At 42.8% G+C, this 17,608-nt stretch overlaps 1 protein-coding gene across 3 annotated transcripts in view; it reads right to left on the bottom strand.

The window, feature by feature from the left end:
• LOC139411232 (regulator of G protein signaling 3b) overlaps positions 1-17,608 on the bottom strand; it is a 91,877-nt gene that overhangs the window by 38,710 nt on the left and 35,559 nt on the right. For all 3 annotated transcript variants that reach the window (XM_071157246.1, XM_071157247.1, XM_071157245.1), the window contains 5 exons: positions 16,423-16,528; positions 15,104-15,494; positions 14,565-14,604; positions 4,321-4,589; positions 3,591-3,671 (listed from right to left, as the gene is read on the bottom strand). In XM_071157246.1, coding sequence (XP_071013347.1) covers positions 3,591-3,671; positions 4,321-4,589; positions 14,565-14,604; positions 15,104-15,494; positions 16,423-16,528 — 887 coding nt within the window. The remainder of the gene's footprint in view (positions 1-3,590; positions 3,672-4,320; positions 4,590-14,564; positions 14,605-15,103; positions 15,495-16,422; positions 16,529-17,608) is intronic.

Genomic DNA, 17,608 nt, shown 5'->3' on the forward strand with positions numbered 1-17,608 from the left:
TCATGTCAAAACACAAAATACTAAGACCAGGGCGTGACACTTTCCAAATCATGTCAAATCTATTGAATTTACCACCGGTGGACTCCAATCAAGTTGTAGAAACATCTTAAGGATGATCAATGGAAAAACAGGATGCACCTGAACTTAATTTCAAGTCGTATAGCAAAGGGTCTGAATACTTATGTAAATAAGGTATCGGTTTTCAATTTTTAATAAATTAGCAAACATTTTAAATAACCTGCTTTTGCTTTGTCATTATCGGTTACTGTGTGTAGATTGATGAGGAAAATGTTTAATTTCATACATTTTTGAATATAGCCCCAATGTAAGAAAATGTGGATAAAGTCAAGGGGTCTGAATACTTTCTGAATGCACTGTATTTTGGTATTTTTGGAGCTTTTGTTTGTGTTTTTTCGGGTCTCCTCCATACTGCACAACGAGCATGAGATAGTGAGTAGCATTTTTTTTTTTGCCTTTCTTATACTAATATACTTTTCGAAGAGGGATGCAAGTTTGCTCTTGTTTGCTGAATGTTAAATACAGCAGCCAAAATGACTTGCGGGAAAGTTTGAAAATAAAGAGAACGCAATAAAGAAAGTCACCTTTTACTAGAGAGATTTACACGGTTATCAAAACGTCACGCCAGGGTAAGCCTACACGAAACACAACCCTTATTTTAAGAGTTTCTAAAATCCCCTATGGGAAAAATTAATGGTGGAAAAACCATTGGAACTATTTCCTTGTTTGACCGCTATGTTTAATGGGCATTATGACTCATACTGTGGTACTCTTTCGCCATCTCAGTCTCAGTCGCACAGACAAAGAATATCAAGGATCTAGAAAGATTCTGTTTACAGTGTTCTCTAATCTTATAAAACATTTTTAGAAAAAGGCTCAGTGCTGTCAGGGTGCTTGGATTACTGAAAACTGGGTTGGCAATAATTTTGACTCCTATCTTTTAAAGATTTTTTTTACTACTTGTTAAACAAAATCTGTCTCTAAGCAATTGCAGTAGTATAAAATAATATACTTTTTGTGGTTGTTGCATGCAATATAGCACAGTATTTGTATTATTTATTTTATGCAGTCTTTTTTGCTCATCTTAATCAATGGTGTCAATAATTATGGACCTGACTGTAATAATGTATAGCATAACATTTAAAAAAAATAACAGAACCATGAAAGTGTTGAAGAGAAGCAAAGCTAAGCTGAGACAATATGCCTAACTTCAAAATACTGTTCCAGGACTGCCTGGAAAACAGTGGCAAGTGTTACTCAGTGGACAATCCCGGCGAATAAAAAGTTAATATAAACTAAATTAATAAGGACCATAAAATGTAAACTCTGCAAAAAAAGACACTTCCTCTCACTGTCAACTGCGTAAATATTTGTATGAACATAACAAGATTCAACAACTGAGACATACACTGAAAAAGTTTCACAGACATGTGACTAACAGAAATGGAAGAATGTCCCCCTGAACAAAGGGGGGTCAAAATCAAAAGTGACAGTCAATGCAGCTGGTGGCCACACCAGGTACTAAGTACTGCAGTGCATCTCCTGCTTATAGACTGCACCAGATTTGCCAGTTCTTGCTGTGAGATGTTACCCCACTCTTCCACTAAGGCACCTGCAAGTCCCCGGACATTTCTGGGGGGAATGGCCCTAGCCCTCCCTCACCCTCCGATCCAACAGGTCCCAGACGTGCTCAATGGGATTGAGATCCGGGCTTTTCGCTGGCCATGACATTCCTGTCTTGCAGGAAATCACACACAGAACAAGCGCATGGCTGGTGGCATTGTCATGCTGGAGGGTCATGTCAAGATGACCCTGCTGGAAGGGTACCACATGAGGGAGGAGGATGTCTTCCCTGTAACGCACAGCGTTGAGATTGCCTGCAATGACAACAAGCTCAGTCCGATGATGCTGTGACACACCGCCCCCAGACCATAATGGATCCTCCACCTCCAAATCAATCCCGCTCCAGAGTACAGGCCTTGGTGTAAACGGGAATCCGACCCTCACCCCTGGTGAGACAAAACCGCAACTCGCCAGTGAAGAGCACTTTTTACCAGTCCTGTTTTGTCCACCGACGATGGGTTTGTGCCCATAGGCGACGTTGTTGCCGGTGATGTTTGGTGAAAACCTGTCTTACAACAGGCCTACAAGCCCTCAGTCCAGCCTCTCTGCCTATTGCGGGCACAGTCTGAGCACTGATGGAGGGATTGTGCGTTCCTGGTATAACTCAAGCAGTTATGTTCGAATGCACCGATCCTGTGCAGGTGTTGTTACACGTGGTTTGCCACTGCGAGGACGATCAGCTGTCCATCCTGTCTCTTTGTAGCGCTGTCTTAGGCGTCTCACAGTACGGACATTGCAATTTTTTGCCCTGGCCACATCTGCAGTCCTCATGCCTCCTTGCAACATGCCTAAGGCACGTTCACACAGATGAGCAGTGACCCTGGGCATCTGTCTTTTGGTGTTTTTCAGAGTCAGTAGAAAGGCCTCTTTAGTGTCCTAAGTTTTCACAACTGTGACCTTAACTGCCTACCGTCTGTAAGCTGTCAGTGTTTTTACGACCGTTCCACAGGTGCATGTTCATTCATTATTTATGGTTCATTGAACAAGCATGGCAAACAGTGTTTAAACCCTTTACAATGAAGATCTATTTGGATTTTTACGAATTATCTTTGAAAGACAGGGTCCCGAAAAAGGGACGTTACTTTTTTGCTGAATTTACTGTAAGACACATCAAATCCAGCCATCTCCTTTCTTCTTGGTGAAAAGACAGCACACATTTGTATTACTTTATTATAAACCGTCAGTCTGTATCTGAGAAGTAACTATATCAAGTTCTGTGTATCCTACATCACCATTAAAGAGACCCATATCATTGCATCCGAAATGGCACCATATTCCCTTTATAGTCCACTACTTTTGACCAATGCCCTACGTGACTTGGTCAAAAGTAGTGCACTACATAGGGAATAGGATGGCATTTGGGACACAGTCATAGCATTCCATTTCTCACACATTGTTCAGTGATATGGATCTGGCTTTTACCAGGTAATGTTTAATCCGTCCTAATAATACTGCATGGTTGTGCATCTCTCTATGGGGTGTCACTGGAACAAACTAGAAGCCTGACAGAGAAAATTGACATTTGTGCTGAAAAATGACTCTGGTGCAAAGGCAGACCAATAATGTAGCAGATATAACTATTCAACAAATTCCAAGACTAAATAAAAAAGGCGTATTTGTAGAAAATGTCAATTGTTGTGCATACCTTATGTGGTCATTATTCTAACATTAAGTTACTTGGTATTACAATGGTAATTCAGTAATTGTGTTATAATTGAATAGAAACAAAGTTTAGCTTTTTTTAATTGCACAAGAAGAATAGGGACTGTTCCTTATTCCAATGGTGTAAAAACAAGAACCACTCAACTTCATTGCTGTGCAATTACAAAGCTATGTCTAAACTATTATGTAATAATCTAACTATGTCATTACAGTGTAGTGACAGGTAGAAGAGCATCAATGTGAAGTGTCAGCATAAATGACACAACAGAAGAGAAAGGATGTTGTACCTTGATAGACAAGCACTGGCTCTCATGCAGGATCATCTCCTCTGAGAGAAGAAGTGTTCGCTCGCTACACAGTTCCAGGGGCTACAAGAGAGAACACACCAGTAAACACCCCTGTGCTAATAATGCATGATTTGATATCATATATACTGAATATGCCATTTAGTACACTCTTTTATCCGAAGCGACTTACAGTAATGCGTGCATACAATTTTTGTATGATTTGCCCCAGCAGGAATCAACCTACTATCCTTGGTGTTGCAAGCACCATGCTCTACCAAGTTAGGATATACACACAGGATATGATTTTGTCTATCTTTCTATCTCTCTGAAATCAAACCTCTTAGGTTGAGTTTAAATCAGATGCTAAATAACATTACACCATCACAATCATGAATCTCACTAATGCTGGGTCATGTTCACTGGGCCCGAAAGGGAAGAAAACAGTCAAATGGGAGGTACTGTTGGAACTTGTCAAATAAGAAACAATCGTTTTCGCTTTGCGTTCCATAACAATTTGATATGTTTTGCTACAACGTCACCTCAAACACTACCCTGCTGTCAGTTTGATAGTCTTCTACTTGCTTCTCATCCAGACACCCCAATCATGCATCTGATCAGTTCAGCCAAGGGACAAATATGACTGACAGCAACAACAACAACAGACCCACCAGTCAGCTCAAGAAAAACATGATAATGTAATAACACAAATTAATAAAACAAAAGAGCCAACCTGAACAAAGACGGGGAAGATGAGGGTTTTGGGCGCCAGCGTGACGTAGGTTCCGTAATTGGAGTAGGGCAGATGAGACTGGACAATGGTGCAGTTCTGGTAATTGCCATAGCTGGGTTGGTAGCCAGATGGGGGCAGCATGGTAGCCGTCTTACCGATGGTGGAGCGTTGAGAAGATAAGCCTGTGGCCTGTAGCCCGCTAGCAGTGTCCTGTAGAAAGCCATTGCCCTTCTGAAGTCCACCGCTTGGGTGACTTTGATAAATCTTACCTGTTTTGGTAAAACATGAATGCAAGAATATCCTCTCAGAAAAATATACATAGAAAGTTAACATACTGTACAGTACACTCCCCTACGTATTTATTTAGACAGTGAAACAAAAACATTTAACTTGGCTCTAAACTCCAGCATTTTGGATTTGAGATCAAATGTTTCATATGAAGCGACAATATAGAATGTCACCTTTTATTTGAGGGCATTTTCATACTTTCATACTACTTATTTTACCATATAGAAATGAAAGCACTTGTCTGTATGTACAGTTGAAGTCGGAAGTTATGTAAACTTCAACTGTACACCTTAGCCAAATACATTTAAACTCTGTTTTTCACAATTCTTGACATTTAATCCTAGTAAAAATGTCCTGTCTTAGGTCAGTTAGGATCACCAATTTATTTTAAGAATGTGAAATGTCAGAATAATACACTGCTTAAAAAAGGGAACACTAAAATAACACATCCTAGATCTGAATGAATTAAATATTCTTATTAAATACTTTTTTCTTTACATAGTTGAATGTGCTGACAACAAAATCACACAAAAATTATCAATGGAAATCAAATTTATCAACCCATGGAGGTCTGGATTTGGAGTCACACTCAAAATTAAAGTGGAAAACCACACTACAGGCTGATCCAACTTTGATGTAATGTCCTTAAAACAAGTCAAAATGAGGCTCAGTAGTGTGTGTGGCCTCCACATGCCTGTATGACCTCCCTACAACGCCTGGGCATGCTCCTGATGAGGTGGCGGATGGTCTCCTGAGGGATCTCCTCCCAGACCTGGACTAAAGCATCCGCCAACTCCTGGACAGTCTGTGGTCCCAGATGTGCTCAATTGGATTCAGGTCTGGGGAACGGGCGGGCCAGTCCATAGCATCAATGCCTTCCTCTTGCAGGAACTGCAGACACACGCCAGCCACATGAGGTCTAACATTGTCTTGCATTAGGAGGAACCCAGGGCCAACCGCACCAGCATATGGTCTCACAAGGGGTCTGAGGATCTCATCTCGGTACCTAATGGCAGTCAGGCTACCTCTGGCGAGCACATGGAGGGCTGTGCGGCCCCCCAAAGAAATGCCACCCCACACCATGACTGACCCACCGCCAAACCGGTCATGCTGGAGGATGTTGCAGGCAGCAGAACGTTCTCCACGGCATCTCCAGACTCTGTCGCGTCTGTCACGTGCTCAGTGTGAACCTGCTTTCATCTGTGAAGAGCACAGGGCGCCAGTGGCGAATTTGCCAATCTTGGTGTTCTCTGGCAAATGCCAAATGTCCTGCACGGTGTTGGGCTGTAAGCACAACCCCCACCTGTAGACGTCGGGCCCTCATACCACCCTCATGGAGTCTGTTTCTGACCGTTTGAGCAGACACATGCACATTTGTGGCCTGCTGGAGGTCATTTTGCAGGGCTCTGGCAGTACTGCTCCTGCTCCTCCTTGCACAAAGGCGGAGGTAGCCATCCTGCTGCTGGATTGTTGCCCTCCTACGGCCTCCTCCACTTCTCCTGATGTACTGGCCTGTCTCCTGGTAGCGCCTCCATGCTCTGGACACTACGCTGACAGACACCGCAAACCTTCTTGCCACAGCTCGCATTGATGTGCCATCCTGGATGAGCTGCACTACCTGAGCCATTTGTGTGGGTTGTAGACTCCGTCTCATGCTACCACTAGAGTGAAAGCACCGCCAGCATTCAAAAGTGACCAAAACATCAGCAAGGAAGCATAGGAACTGAGAAGTGGTCTGTGGTCCCCACCTGCAGAACCACTCCTTTATTGGGGGTGTCTTGCTAATTGCCTATAATTTCCACCTGTTGTCTATTCCATTTGCACAACAGCATGTGATATATATTGTCAATCAGTGTTGCTTCCTAAGTGGAAAGTTTGATTTCACAGAAGTGTGATTGACTTGGAGTTACATTGTGTTGTTTAAGTGTTCCCTTTATTTTTTTGAGTAGTGTAGTAGAGAGAATGATTTATTTCAGCTTTTATTTCTTTCATCACATTCCCAGTGGGTCAGAAGTTTACATACACTTAGTTAGTATTTGGTAGCATTGCCTTTAAATTGTTTAACTTGGGTCAAACGTTTTGGGTAGCCTTCCACAAGCTTCCCACAATAAGTTGGGTGAATTTTGGCTCATTCCTCCTGACAGAGCTTGTGTAACTGAGTCAGGTTTGAAGGCCTCCTTGCTCGCACACGCCTTTTCAGTTCTGCCCACACATTTTCAAAAGGATTGAGGTCAGGGCTTTGTGATGGCCACTCCAATACCTTAACTTTGCTGTCCTTAAGCCATTTTGCCACAACGTTGGAAGTATGCTTGGGGTCATTGACCGTTTGGAAGACCCATTTGCGACCAAGCTTTAACTTCCTGACTGATGTCTTGAGATGTTGCTTCAATATATCCACATAATTTCCCTTCCATATGATGCCATCTATTTTGTGAAGTGCACCAGTCCCTCCTGCAGCAAAGCACCCCCACAACTTGATGCTGCCACCCCCGTGCTTCACGGTTGGGATGGTGTTCTTTAGCTTGCAAGCCTCCCCCTTTTTCCTCCAAACATAATGATGGTCATTATGGCCAAACAGTTCTATTTTTGTTTCATCAGAACAGAGGACATTTCTCCAAAAAGTACAATCTTTGTCCCCGTGTGCAGTTGCAAAACGTAGTCTGGCTTTTTTATGGCGGTTTTGGAGCAGTGGCATCTTCCTTGCTGAGCGGCCTTTCAGGTTATGTTGATATAGGACCCGTTTTACTGTGGATATAGATACTTTGGTACCCGTTTCCTCCAGCATCTTTACAAGGTCCTTTGCTGTTGTTTTGGGATTGATTTGCACTTTTCACCCCAAAAGTACATTCAGTTCTAGGAGACAGAACACGACTCCTTCCTGAGCGGTATGATGGCTGCGTGGTCCCATGGTGTTTATACTTGCGTACTATTGTTTGTACAGATGAACATGGTACCTTCAGGTTTTTGGAAATTGCTCCCAAGGATGAACCAGACTTGTGGAGGTCTACAATTTGTTTTCTGAGGTCTTGGCTGATTTCTTTTGATTTTCTCATGATGTCAAGCAAAGAGGCATTGAATTTGAAGGTATGCCTTGGCATACATCCACAGGTACAACTCAATTGACTCAAATGATGTAAATTACCCTTTCAGAAGTTTCTAAAGCCATGACATAAGTTGAAAATTCCAGAAAACTAAGAGTATCTGACCCACTGAAATTGTGATACAGTGAATTATAAGTTAAATAATCTGCCTGTAAACAATTGTTGAAAAAATTACCTGTGTCATGCACAAAGTATATGTCCTAACCGACTTGCCAAAACGATAGTTTGTTAACAAGAAATTTGTGGAGTGGTTGAAAAATGAGCTTCTTGATTCTACTTGAGACGCATATGTCTCAAGTAGGCACCTGGAAATGCAAATGCGCTACGCTAAATGCTAAATGTACTCGTTTAAACTCAAACCTTGATCAAAATTCACAAGCAGGGTATTGAATTAAAGCTACACTCGTTGTGAACCTAGCCAACAAGTCAGATTTTTAAAATGCTTTTCGGCGAAAGCATGAGAAGCTATTATCTGATAGCATGCACCACCTGAAAATGCCTGAATGCGACGTAAACAAAGACTCTGCTTATCCGACGCAGCACAAAACGCAGAAATAAAATATAAAACATTCATTACCTTTGACGAGCTTCTTTCTTGGCACTCCTATATGCCCCATAAACATCACTATTGGGTCTTTTTTTCGTTTAAATCGGTCCATATATACCCAAAATAGCTTTCTATGGAAGCTGTGTCATTCAGAAAAAAACATTGTTTTTAAACGCTGCGTAATTTTTTTAAATTAAAAAAGTCGACGATAAACTTTCACAAAACACTTCGAAATCCTTTTGTAATCCAACTTTAGGTATTAGTAAACGTTTATAATCTATCAAAATGATTACAGGGCGATGTATATTCAATAGCTCCTCGTTTGCAAATCAATGGCTGCCAATGTCCACATTAACAACATCCGGGTGGAGACTGGAAGAAACGGAAGCCAGATAGATGGATTTTCCAACAAAAAATGCAATTGAAAATGACGACAATGGCGACATCGTGTGGAATTTGTATGAATTGCATGCAGGTCGATATTAAATTTTGTCCTCTTTTAACAACTCATGGAAGTGACTTATGGAAATTATTTTTAGCTTTCAGAGAGCAGTTTTTCTTGCGTTTTTCAATGAAACACACGATCTGTTATAGTCACAGCCGTGATTTAACCAGTTTTAGAAACTTCAGAGTGTTTTCTATCCACACATACTAATCATATGCATATACTATATTCCTGGCATGAGTAGCAGGACGCTGAAAAGTTGCGCGATTTTTAACAGAATGTTCGAAAAAGGAGGGGGTAGAAGTAAGAGGTTTAATTAATGACTCCAACCTAAGTGTATCTAGTCCCCCCATTTTGAAGGTGTCATTAGCATTTGGACAAATTCACATATGAGTATTAAAGTAGTGAAATGTTTAGTATTTGGTCCCATATTCCTAGCACGCAGTGACTTCATCAAGCTTGTGACTCTACAAACTTGTTGGATGCATTTGCAGTTTGTTTTAGTTGTGTTTGAGATTATGTTGTACCCAATAGAAAAGAATGGTAAATAATATATTGGAGTCGCTTTTATTGTAAGTATGAATATAATAGTTTCAGAACACTGCCTTGATTACGGATAATCATTAATGAGTCGTGAATAATGATGCGTGAGAAAGTTTACTAAGGCACAAAGATCATACTCCCAAGACATGCTAACCTCTCACAGGAGGGGTTAACATTTTTTTGGGAGTATGATATTTAGATTTGGTTCATTAAGAAATGCTAGCAGCCATGACTGAATTCAAACGTGAGTTGTTTCGGGGTGTGGTTTGATGTGAGTGTCTCGTGTTTGTTTACAGGTGGGGAGAGTTAGCCAAATAATTTTGCCAATTAGCTTCAGCCGGCTGGTGTGCAACTGTGGCATAGCCTATCTCTGGGGATAGTTAAGGACCGTCAATAAATTACACCAATGTAAATGGGATAATATTTTCATGTTTGATATCTTTTAGTTGTCTCATTAAATGCTTTCAATATTTGTCAATTCATTTCAACAATTTACAGTATAGTTGATTTAAGGTTTTTAAGTCATTGAAATTTGGAGCTATTGACATTTTAAAATATTGTCCCATGTACATTGCGTAATTTGTGACCCTATTCAGGAAACTAGGCATATGTCACAAGGCACGACTTAATAGGAGAGCCATTTGAACATAATTTTTAAATTTTTTATCAAAATGTGTTTATTTTGGCAGAAATGCCTTCTCGAACATGTGAACTTTTATGTGCCTTAATAGCAAACTTGTATGCTATCTGTAAATACGAATACAATTGATACAATTATGAGCCTTGTTGGTTAAGCCCCATAAAAAGTTAGCAACCTTCCCTCTAGCCATGATTGGCTGAGATAATGAATAGGCTGGACATGCCGAGAGAGGAGTTCGGGTTGGTCTGCCATTTTGAAGGCGTCTGTCTATTTGAGCTCATCAGTCTGTGTTGGTAATCCTGTCGAACGCTGCTTTTTTTTAAAGTTATTTTGTAGTGGCACTGCATAAGTGTTCCTCTCCATTTTCTGGGGGATCAAGTTTTGAAATCAGTGGAATTAGAGTATGATAGGTGTTTTCTCCATCTTTAGCTGTCTCCGGATTACATCTTCAAACTAAGGACAACCATGGTATGGCATTCCTGACAGGGAGAAGCATGTTAATGTACAGGTAAGATAGCTAGCTACATTTTCAGATATTACACATTTCTAATTTTGACAAAGTGGTTTCATTTCAAACTAAAGTGTACTGTTAGCTAGCTAGCTAACGTTAGCTGGCTGGCTCCCTAGCTTATTATTTGTTTCCCAGAGCCGTTTGCTTTTCTAGTTAGAGCCTAATGTTAGCTAGCTAACATTGGACCTGGTTGGTTAGCTTCCAGCACTGTGGCATTGTTGCCACTTTGTTAATTGTTGTTTAACTAGCTAACGTTAGCAGGCTTGCTCGTTAGCTAACATTATATGAGGTGTGTGATCTTAAACGTTGTTAAAACCTACCTAGCTAGCTAGCTATATGTCTTAAGCTAAAGTATACTGTTAGCTAGCTAGCTAACGTCACCTGCCTGGCTCCCTCGAGGACGTTATTTGTTTCCCAGAGCTGTTTGCTTTTCTATGTTAGGCAGTGTTTTTTAACTAGCTAACATTATCTGGCTGGCTTGTTATCTAACGTGACGTGTGTACAACACCCGTTGAATATGGCTTGTGTCAGTAAACATCGGCAAAAAAGCGTAATGAAATTGTTGCCAGCAGAGCTGGTTAGGCTGTTTTCATGTTATCCAGAGGTAAACAAATCATAGGCCAGAGCGTCAAGTATGCGCTTCGAGAGCGAAACGAGATGGGTGGGGCTAAAGCTTTACTGGGTGTGAACGATGCTGAATGGGAGTAGACAAAGAAGAGCTCTTCACTAGATACCAAAACATTCAAAGGCGATTTTCTCAAAAGTGAGTTTACAAGTTGATCAACTCTCAAAGCAGAATTACTTTCCCATTGTTCCTCAAATGCAGTGTATGATATACCATTTTGTAGCTTTAAGTCTCTACTTTTATCCAATATAAAAAACACCATTTCACATTTTGCTACATAAGACCGAATCCAGGTGGTGAGTAACATTTACTGATGGTCCCTAACTAGCACCATAGGGATATCGAATGGCAAACCAAATTGACCATGGGCATTACAATGGGGTTGCGTGCAATTGATGATTACTTGGGTGATGCCGGCTGTGTCAGGCAGGATTGAAATGAACCCAACCCAAGTAAAACCGTTATGGTACCCTTCATTCCATGACATACCATTTTGTTCAACTCGCAAATCCCAGTTTAGGACGAGACTGACTTTATGACCAGAATTATTGTTTTAACTGTACACTTTGTAGTAAATTTTGACACCAGAATAAATGTTTCTGTCTCTTATCGATGCCACATAGGTCATTTTCAAAACAAGAAGTTGCTTTTAGGGGGAGTCGGTCTTTAGAGTAGTCAAAAGTTTAGTAATTGGTCCTATATTCCTAGCACGCAATGACCACATCAAGCTTGTGGCTCTACAAAGTTGTTGGATACATTTGACGCTTGTTTTGGTTGTGTTTCAGATTATGTTGTGCCCAATAGAAAGAATGCTAAATAATGTAGTGTGTCATTTTGGAGTCACTTATTGTAAATTCTTCTTGATATGTCACACCTGTCAAGTGGATGGATTATCTTGGCCAAGGAGAAATGTTCACTATTTCTGTCTATAATTAAGCCATTTTGTGGTGGGGAAAAACTCATTCTGATTGGCTGGCCTTGGCTGCCAAGCTCCCCTGCCCAGTCATGTGAAATCCATAGATTAGGGGCTTTTGTATTTATTTCAATTGACTAATTTCCTTATATGAACTGTAAGTCAGTAAAATCTTTGAAGTTGTTCCATGTTACATTTATATTTTTGTTCAGTATAACATCTGGTGCAGATGGAGTGGGCCTCTCTGAGCTGGATCTGTCTGAGCTGACTTCTCTGTGTGTGAGCAGCTTGCAAAAGTGATTGCTGTCCTCATTATGAAATTATCAACTTTACCCTGTATATCTAAAAATGCCCATTTCTTAGCTACCTGCCCAATGACTCTGGGGCCGACAAGAGCTTAATGGACGCTACCCTGGTGTCGGAGCTGGGCATCACCACACATCCCCTCTCCATTCCCATGGACGTCTGAGCGTTGGATGGGCGCTCTATTGGCAGAGTGACCCACACTATGTTTCCCATTAGCCTGAGAGTGTTGGGCAATCATAGTGAGAGCATGTCTGCGTCCGTGTATCTACTACCGGGGTCTCAATGACATTTTGAGCCTCTCCAGGGAGCAACCATCTTCTCCAAGTTGGACCTTCAGAATGCCTACCATCTGGTTCGGATACCGGAAGGGGACGAGTCTTTAACATGGCTAGCGGGCACAAGGAGTACCTGGTGATGCGGTTCGGACTGACCAACGCTCCCGCAGTGTTCCAGGCCCTTGTCAATGATCTGCTCTGAAACATCAAGAGCATGTCTTCCATGTCTGACAGGTCCTCCAGCGTCTCCTGGAGAACGAAGCTGTTCGTGAAGGCAGAGAAGTGTGAGTTCCATTGATCCACCATCTCCTTCCTAGGATATGTCATCGCTGCAGGGAGTGTTCAGACAAGGTGAGAGAGGTGGTGGAATGGCCTCAACCCACGTCCAGAGTTCAGCTGCAATGTTTCCTGGAGTTTGCAAATTTCTACTGTTGTTTCATCCGGGGTTACAGCACCCTTCCCTCCCCTCTCTGCACTCACCTCTCCCAAGGTGCCGTTCATATGGTCTCCAGCAGCTGAATGGGCGTTCTGACCTCAAGCAGCGATTCACTACAGCCCTCATCTTAATCCATCTGGACCCATCCCGTCAGTTCGTGGTGGAGGTCGATTCCTCGGACGTCGGAGTGGGGCTATCCTGTCCCAACGCTCTGCCCAGGACCAGAAGCTGTATCCCTGCGCCTTCTTTCCCATCGCCTAAACCCCGCCAAGAGGAACTACGAGGTGGGAAAAGGAGAATTACTCATTGTCAAGATGGCGTTGGAGGAGTGGAGGCACTGGTTAGAAGTGGCAGAACAGCCATTTTTGGTGTGGACGGACCATTAGAACCTGGAATATCTCCGCAACACCAAGCGCCTCAACTCCAGGCAGGTGAGATGGGTCCTGTTATTCATTTCACTGCTTCCTTCCACTCGGTGTCCAAAAATGTGAAGCCTGGCGTGCTCTCACGTCTTTACAGCCCGGCTACTACACCCTCGGACCCCGAGACCATCCTCCCTTCTAGCGGCTGCTATTGTCTGGGGAATTGAGAGTCTGGTCTGCAAGCCACAGTGTTCCCAGCCATACCCCGGGGGCGGGGGACCGGTTTCCCAATGCCTACCATTTTATTCCTTCTCCTAAGTTGCCCTCAGCTAAGGAGACTGTGCAGCAGGGCTTCCTGATCCATCGACTGCTGGTCGACATGGTCTCCGATCGCAGTCCCCAGTTCTCTTCCTGGTTCTGGAAGGCGTTCTGCACACTTATTGGGTCGTCGGCCAGCCTGTCCTCTGGTTTTCATCCCCAGTCCAACGGCCAGTCGGAGCGAGCCAATCAGGACCTGGAGAAGACTCTTCGCTGCCTCGTCTCCACTAATCCCACCACCTGGAGCCAGAAACTCGTGTGGGTGGAATATGCTCGCAACAGACTTCCTTGTTCTGCTACGGGCCTCTCACCTTTTGAGTGTTCCCTAGGTTAACAGCCCCCGCTCTTCCCGGAGCAAGAGGCAGAGGTAAGCACACCTTCTGCCCAGGTGTTTGTCCTTCATTGTCGCCGTACCTGGAAGAAAGCCCGGGCCGCTCTTCTCAGACCACCTCCAGGTACCGACGACAGGTGGACCGCCACCGGAACCCTGCTCCCCGCTACCGTCGGGGGCAGAGGGGATGGCTGTCCACTCGGGATCTGCCCCTCTGGGTAGAGTCCAGAAAACTGTCCCTCCATTTTATCGTCTCTTTCCCCATCTACAAGATCCTTAGCCCCTCTTCTATTCGTCTTCTGTTGCGCCGTTCCCTCCATATATATTCCACTATCCACTGTCTCACAAACCTTTGTCCTTTGTCTCCTCCTTTGACCTTTGTCTCCTGTGTTCTCTGTCTGTTGCCAGTTCGTCTTGTCTGGAGTATAGAGCCAAATTAAAAGTTGCAGCTTCACAACCCAAACAAATACGTATTATAAGCCTCATACATGCTTTTAACAAGCATTAAAAAGCATTATACCTGCAAGCTTACAATTTTAAAGTGTTTAGAAAAGGGTTACCAAATCTACTGACTGGTTAGTTAATCTTATGAAAGTTGCTTACCAAGTGTACCATTCCGGTCTTGATAAACGGGATGCAAGATCTGAGAAGTAGAAAAGCATTAAAACCGTCAAGTGAGGTCAGAAGATGACAAGGGGTTAAAGGTCTACAGTTTACAGTATGGACAGTGGTGCATGCGGTGACATGTATAATTTTGGTATTTGGTATTTTATTAGGATCCCCATTAGCTGTTGCAAAAGCAGCAGCTACTTTTCCTAGGGTCCACACAAACCACGAAACATAATACGGAATGACACAATACAGAACATCAATAGACAAGAACAGCTCAAGGACAGAACTACATACTTTGAGTAAACATAAGCTGAATATGAATCAAGAGAGGAACAGTGAGCGCTAAACCTAAGCTTGCAATCAAAATGGCACCCTATTCCCTAGTTCGTGCACTACTTTTGACCATGGCCCATAAGTGTCTGGTCAAAAGTAGTGCACTATATAGGGAATAGGGTGCCATTTGGGCACACAACCTATGAGTCTCAAAAATATTTGCTGAGCTCCATGGATAATGTAGTCTATACCATCACCTGGCTTCCCGGGTCCACAGGGGAGAGGATAATGTAGTTGTCACCATTTGATGAGGTCACCCGGGTGCCTTTGAGGGTCCGAGTCCTGATCTTAGTAGTCCCGTAGTCTGGCTCCTGTCCCTTGTAGTACTCTCCCTTGTCTTCTCGCTTGTCCCTCCACAAGGATCCATGGCCGCCCTCTGACACCAGCCCTTGCTTACGTCCACTCCGTCTGCCATGGGCGGGGTGGGTCAGCAAAGGCGGGGTCTTGTCTCGTTTCTTCCCCGCCGGGGACACCACAGTGTCGTAGGCAGAGGCCTTATAAGACGGTCTGTGGATCAGGCCCTCAAAATACGGCTTCATAATAGGTAGGGTCCTCCATACCACTACAGTGATCTCATTGTGGCAGTTTCTGTGAACGGAGAGGACAGTTGATTCAGACAACACATTTGATAGGAGAGAACCTATCAACCTATATGTACTGTACTGTAATGTACGTGTAAAAAGTCAAGCGGTCTGAAAACTTTCCGAATGCACTGTATATGGATGATTTATAAAGCCAGGCCCATATAACAGTCAGGCTATTGATTATAGACCTAATTAAGTCAGGGTTTATTCTCTCAATTTTCTTAGACAATTAGGCTAAGGAAGGGCTGCTCCTCGTCTCTGCTGAATTTGGGGTGGCAGGTAGGCTAGTGGTTAGAGTGTTGGGTCAGTAACCGAAAGATCGAATCCCCTAACTGACAAGGTAAAAATCTGTCGTTTTGCCCCTGAACAAGGCAGTTAACCCACTGTTCCATTGTAAATAAGAATTTGTTCTTAACTGACTTGCCTAGTTAAATAAAAAATTGTTCTCAATCCCAAAATGCTGGTTAACTTTTCTATTATGCATATAGCAACAAAGGGAAAAGTGCAAATTCTACGGCGCACTAAAGAATAGGTTTCAGAACCGCAGACAACGACCGTATCCAATGTGGGAGAAAGTGCATTTGCTATAAAATAATATTTGATTTATCAATGTTGCACCATTGGTTTTAATTAATATAACCATATACAATTTCAGTATACAAGTTTTACAGTAATGGATTGTGCCATCCCTGTGGCCTCCGCAGTTGATTAGTACCGAGACAGGCGTGAATCAGACAGATGTCTTGTACACCATAAAATATATATTTTTTAATGATATATATATATACACACACACACACAATAAAATATATATTGTGACTGCTCGACCAAACAATCGACTAGTCGACTAAATCGGGTCAGCCCTAATGTACTGTATGTTCAGGACAGGTGAAACCCAAAGGGAGATTGGACAGTGTAGGACTGTAGGCTACCTGAATGCGTGAGCAAGGTCGACACACTTCCATTGCTCCACTGGTTGGCCATTGAGCTGCAGCACAGTGTCCATCTGCTGTAAGCCAGCCTGGTGCGCTGGACTCCCTGAGACACAAACGCACACGCACACACACAGAACCCAAAAGAACACAATGACTCATGACGAAACAGGAAGTATAAATGAAAATGCAAATCAACAATAATGCTACACAGTATGGTAGTAACAGAAGCCACACTCATCCAGTAACTCCATGAACAACCACTAATGTTTAATCTCGCCAACCCAACACCAAATCTTGCGTGAGCATTGGCCTGCGGCGAGCTGGCGGGATAGCAGACAAGTCCACACCCTCTCCTCCGAGACACTCTCGGGCCAAGTCTCTGGGCCAAATGAAGACCTCCCCTTACGAAATTCAAAAGATGCCAGGTGTAGGTGCACCCCCTCCTGACCAAGGCCTTTTCATTATCACAAGAGACTAATTTATAGACAATACCATTCAATGAAATGATTGTTTGGATGAATTAACAAAAGGTTACTCTCAGACTCCTCATTGAACAGATACTCATATTATTACACCTTACCTCTCGTGGACAGACTTACGTAACATAATTGGTATCGTTATATCTGTCACCAGACTGTGGGATGTGACGAATAACGAGGAACTATTGTTCCTGTGTGCTGATTTTGTGTCACTGGATATTAGGACAAATCAGAATTCACCTGCACCTAGCATGTTTTGAGTTTTGGAAGGGGAGAGGACATTTGGCTCATAGACATGTGGAAAGAGGGGGGTGGAGTTACTATAGTGGTTCTGGCACTTCCGCTAGTTTTGTATCTCATACTTCTTCTCCCCCCTGAACCAAATTGTTGAAATTGTGAAATTTAAAGGTTCTAGGTGGCCGAGATGATATATTACCACTTACCTGACAATAATAATAAACAATAATTTGGTGGATGCCTATATTTGTCCTATTTCACACATGTACACATGTGTATTGATATGCATGTGTGAATAGGAAATGTGTTTTATGAATATTCCAACTCACCCTGAGAGAGTGGGGTCACAGCTAGGGTCTGCCATATTGGCAATTCCAAGATAACAGAGGGGTTATTCCGGAAAGATTGTTTAACAAATTCAGGATTTCCTAAACATATCCGGCTTGTCTTAACCAGATGAGGGACTC

This window comes from Oncorhynchus clarkii, chromosome 6 (assembly GCF_045791955.1).
Source record: "Oncorhynchus clarkii lewisi isolate Uvic-CL-2024 chromosome 6, UVic_Ocla_1.0, whole genome shotgun sequence".
NCBI classification, from domain to species: Eukaryota; Metazoa; Chordata; class Actinopteri; order Salmoniformes; family Salmonidae; genus Oncorhynchus; species Oncorhynchus clarkii.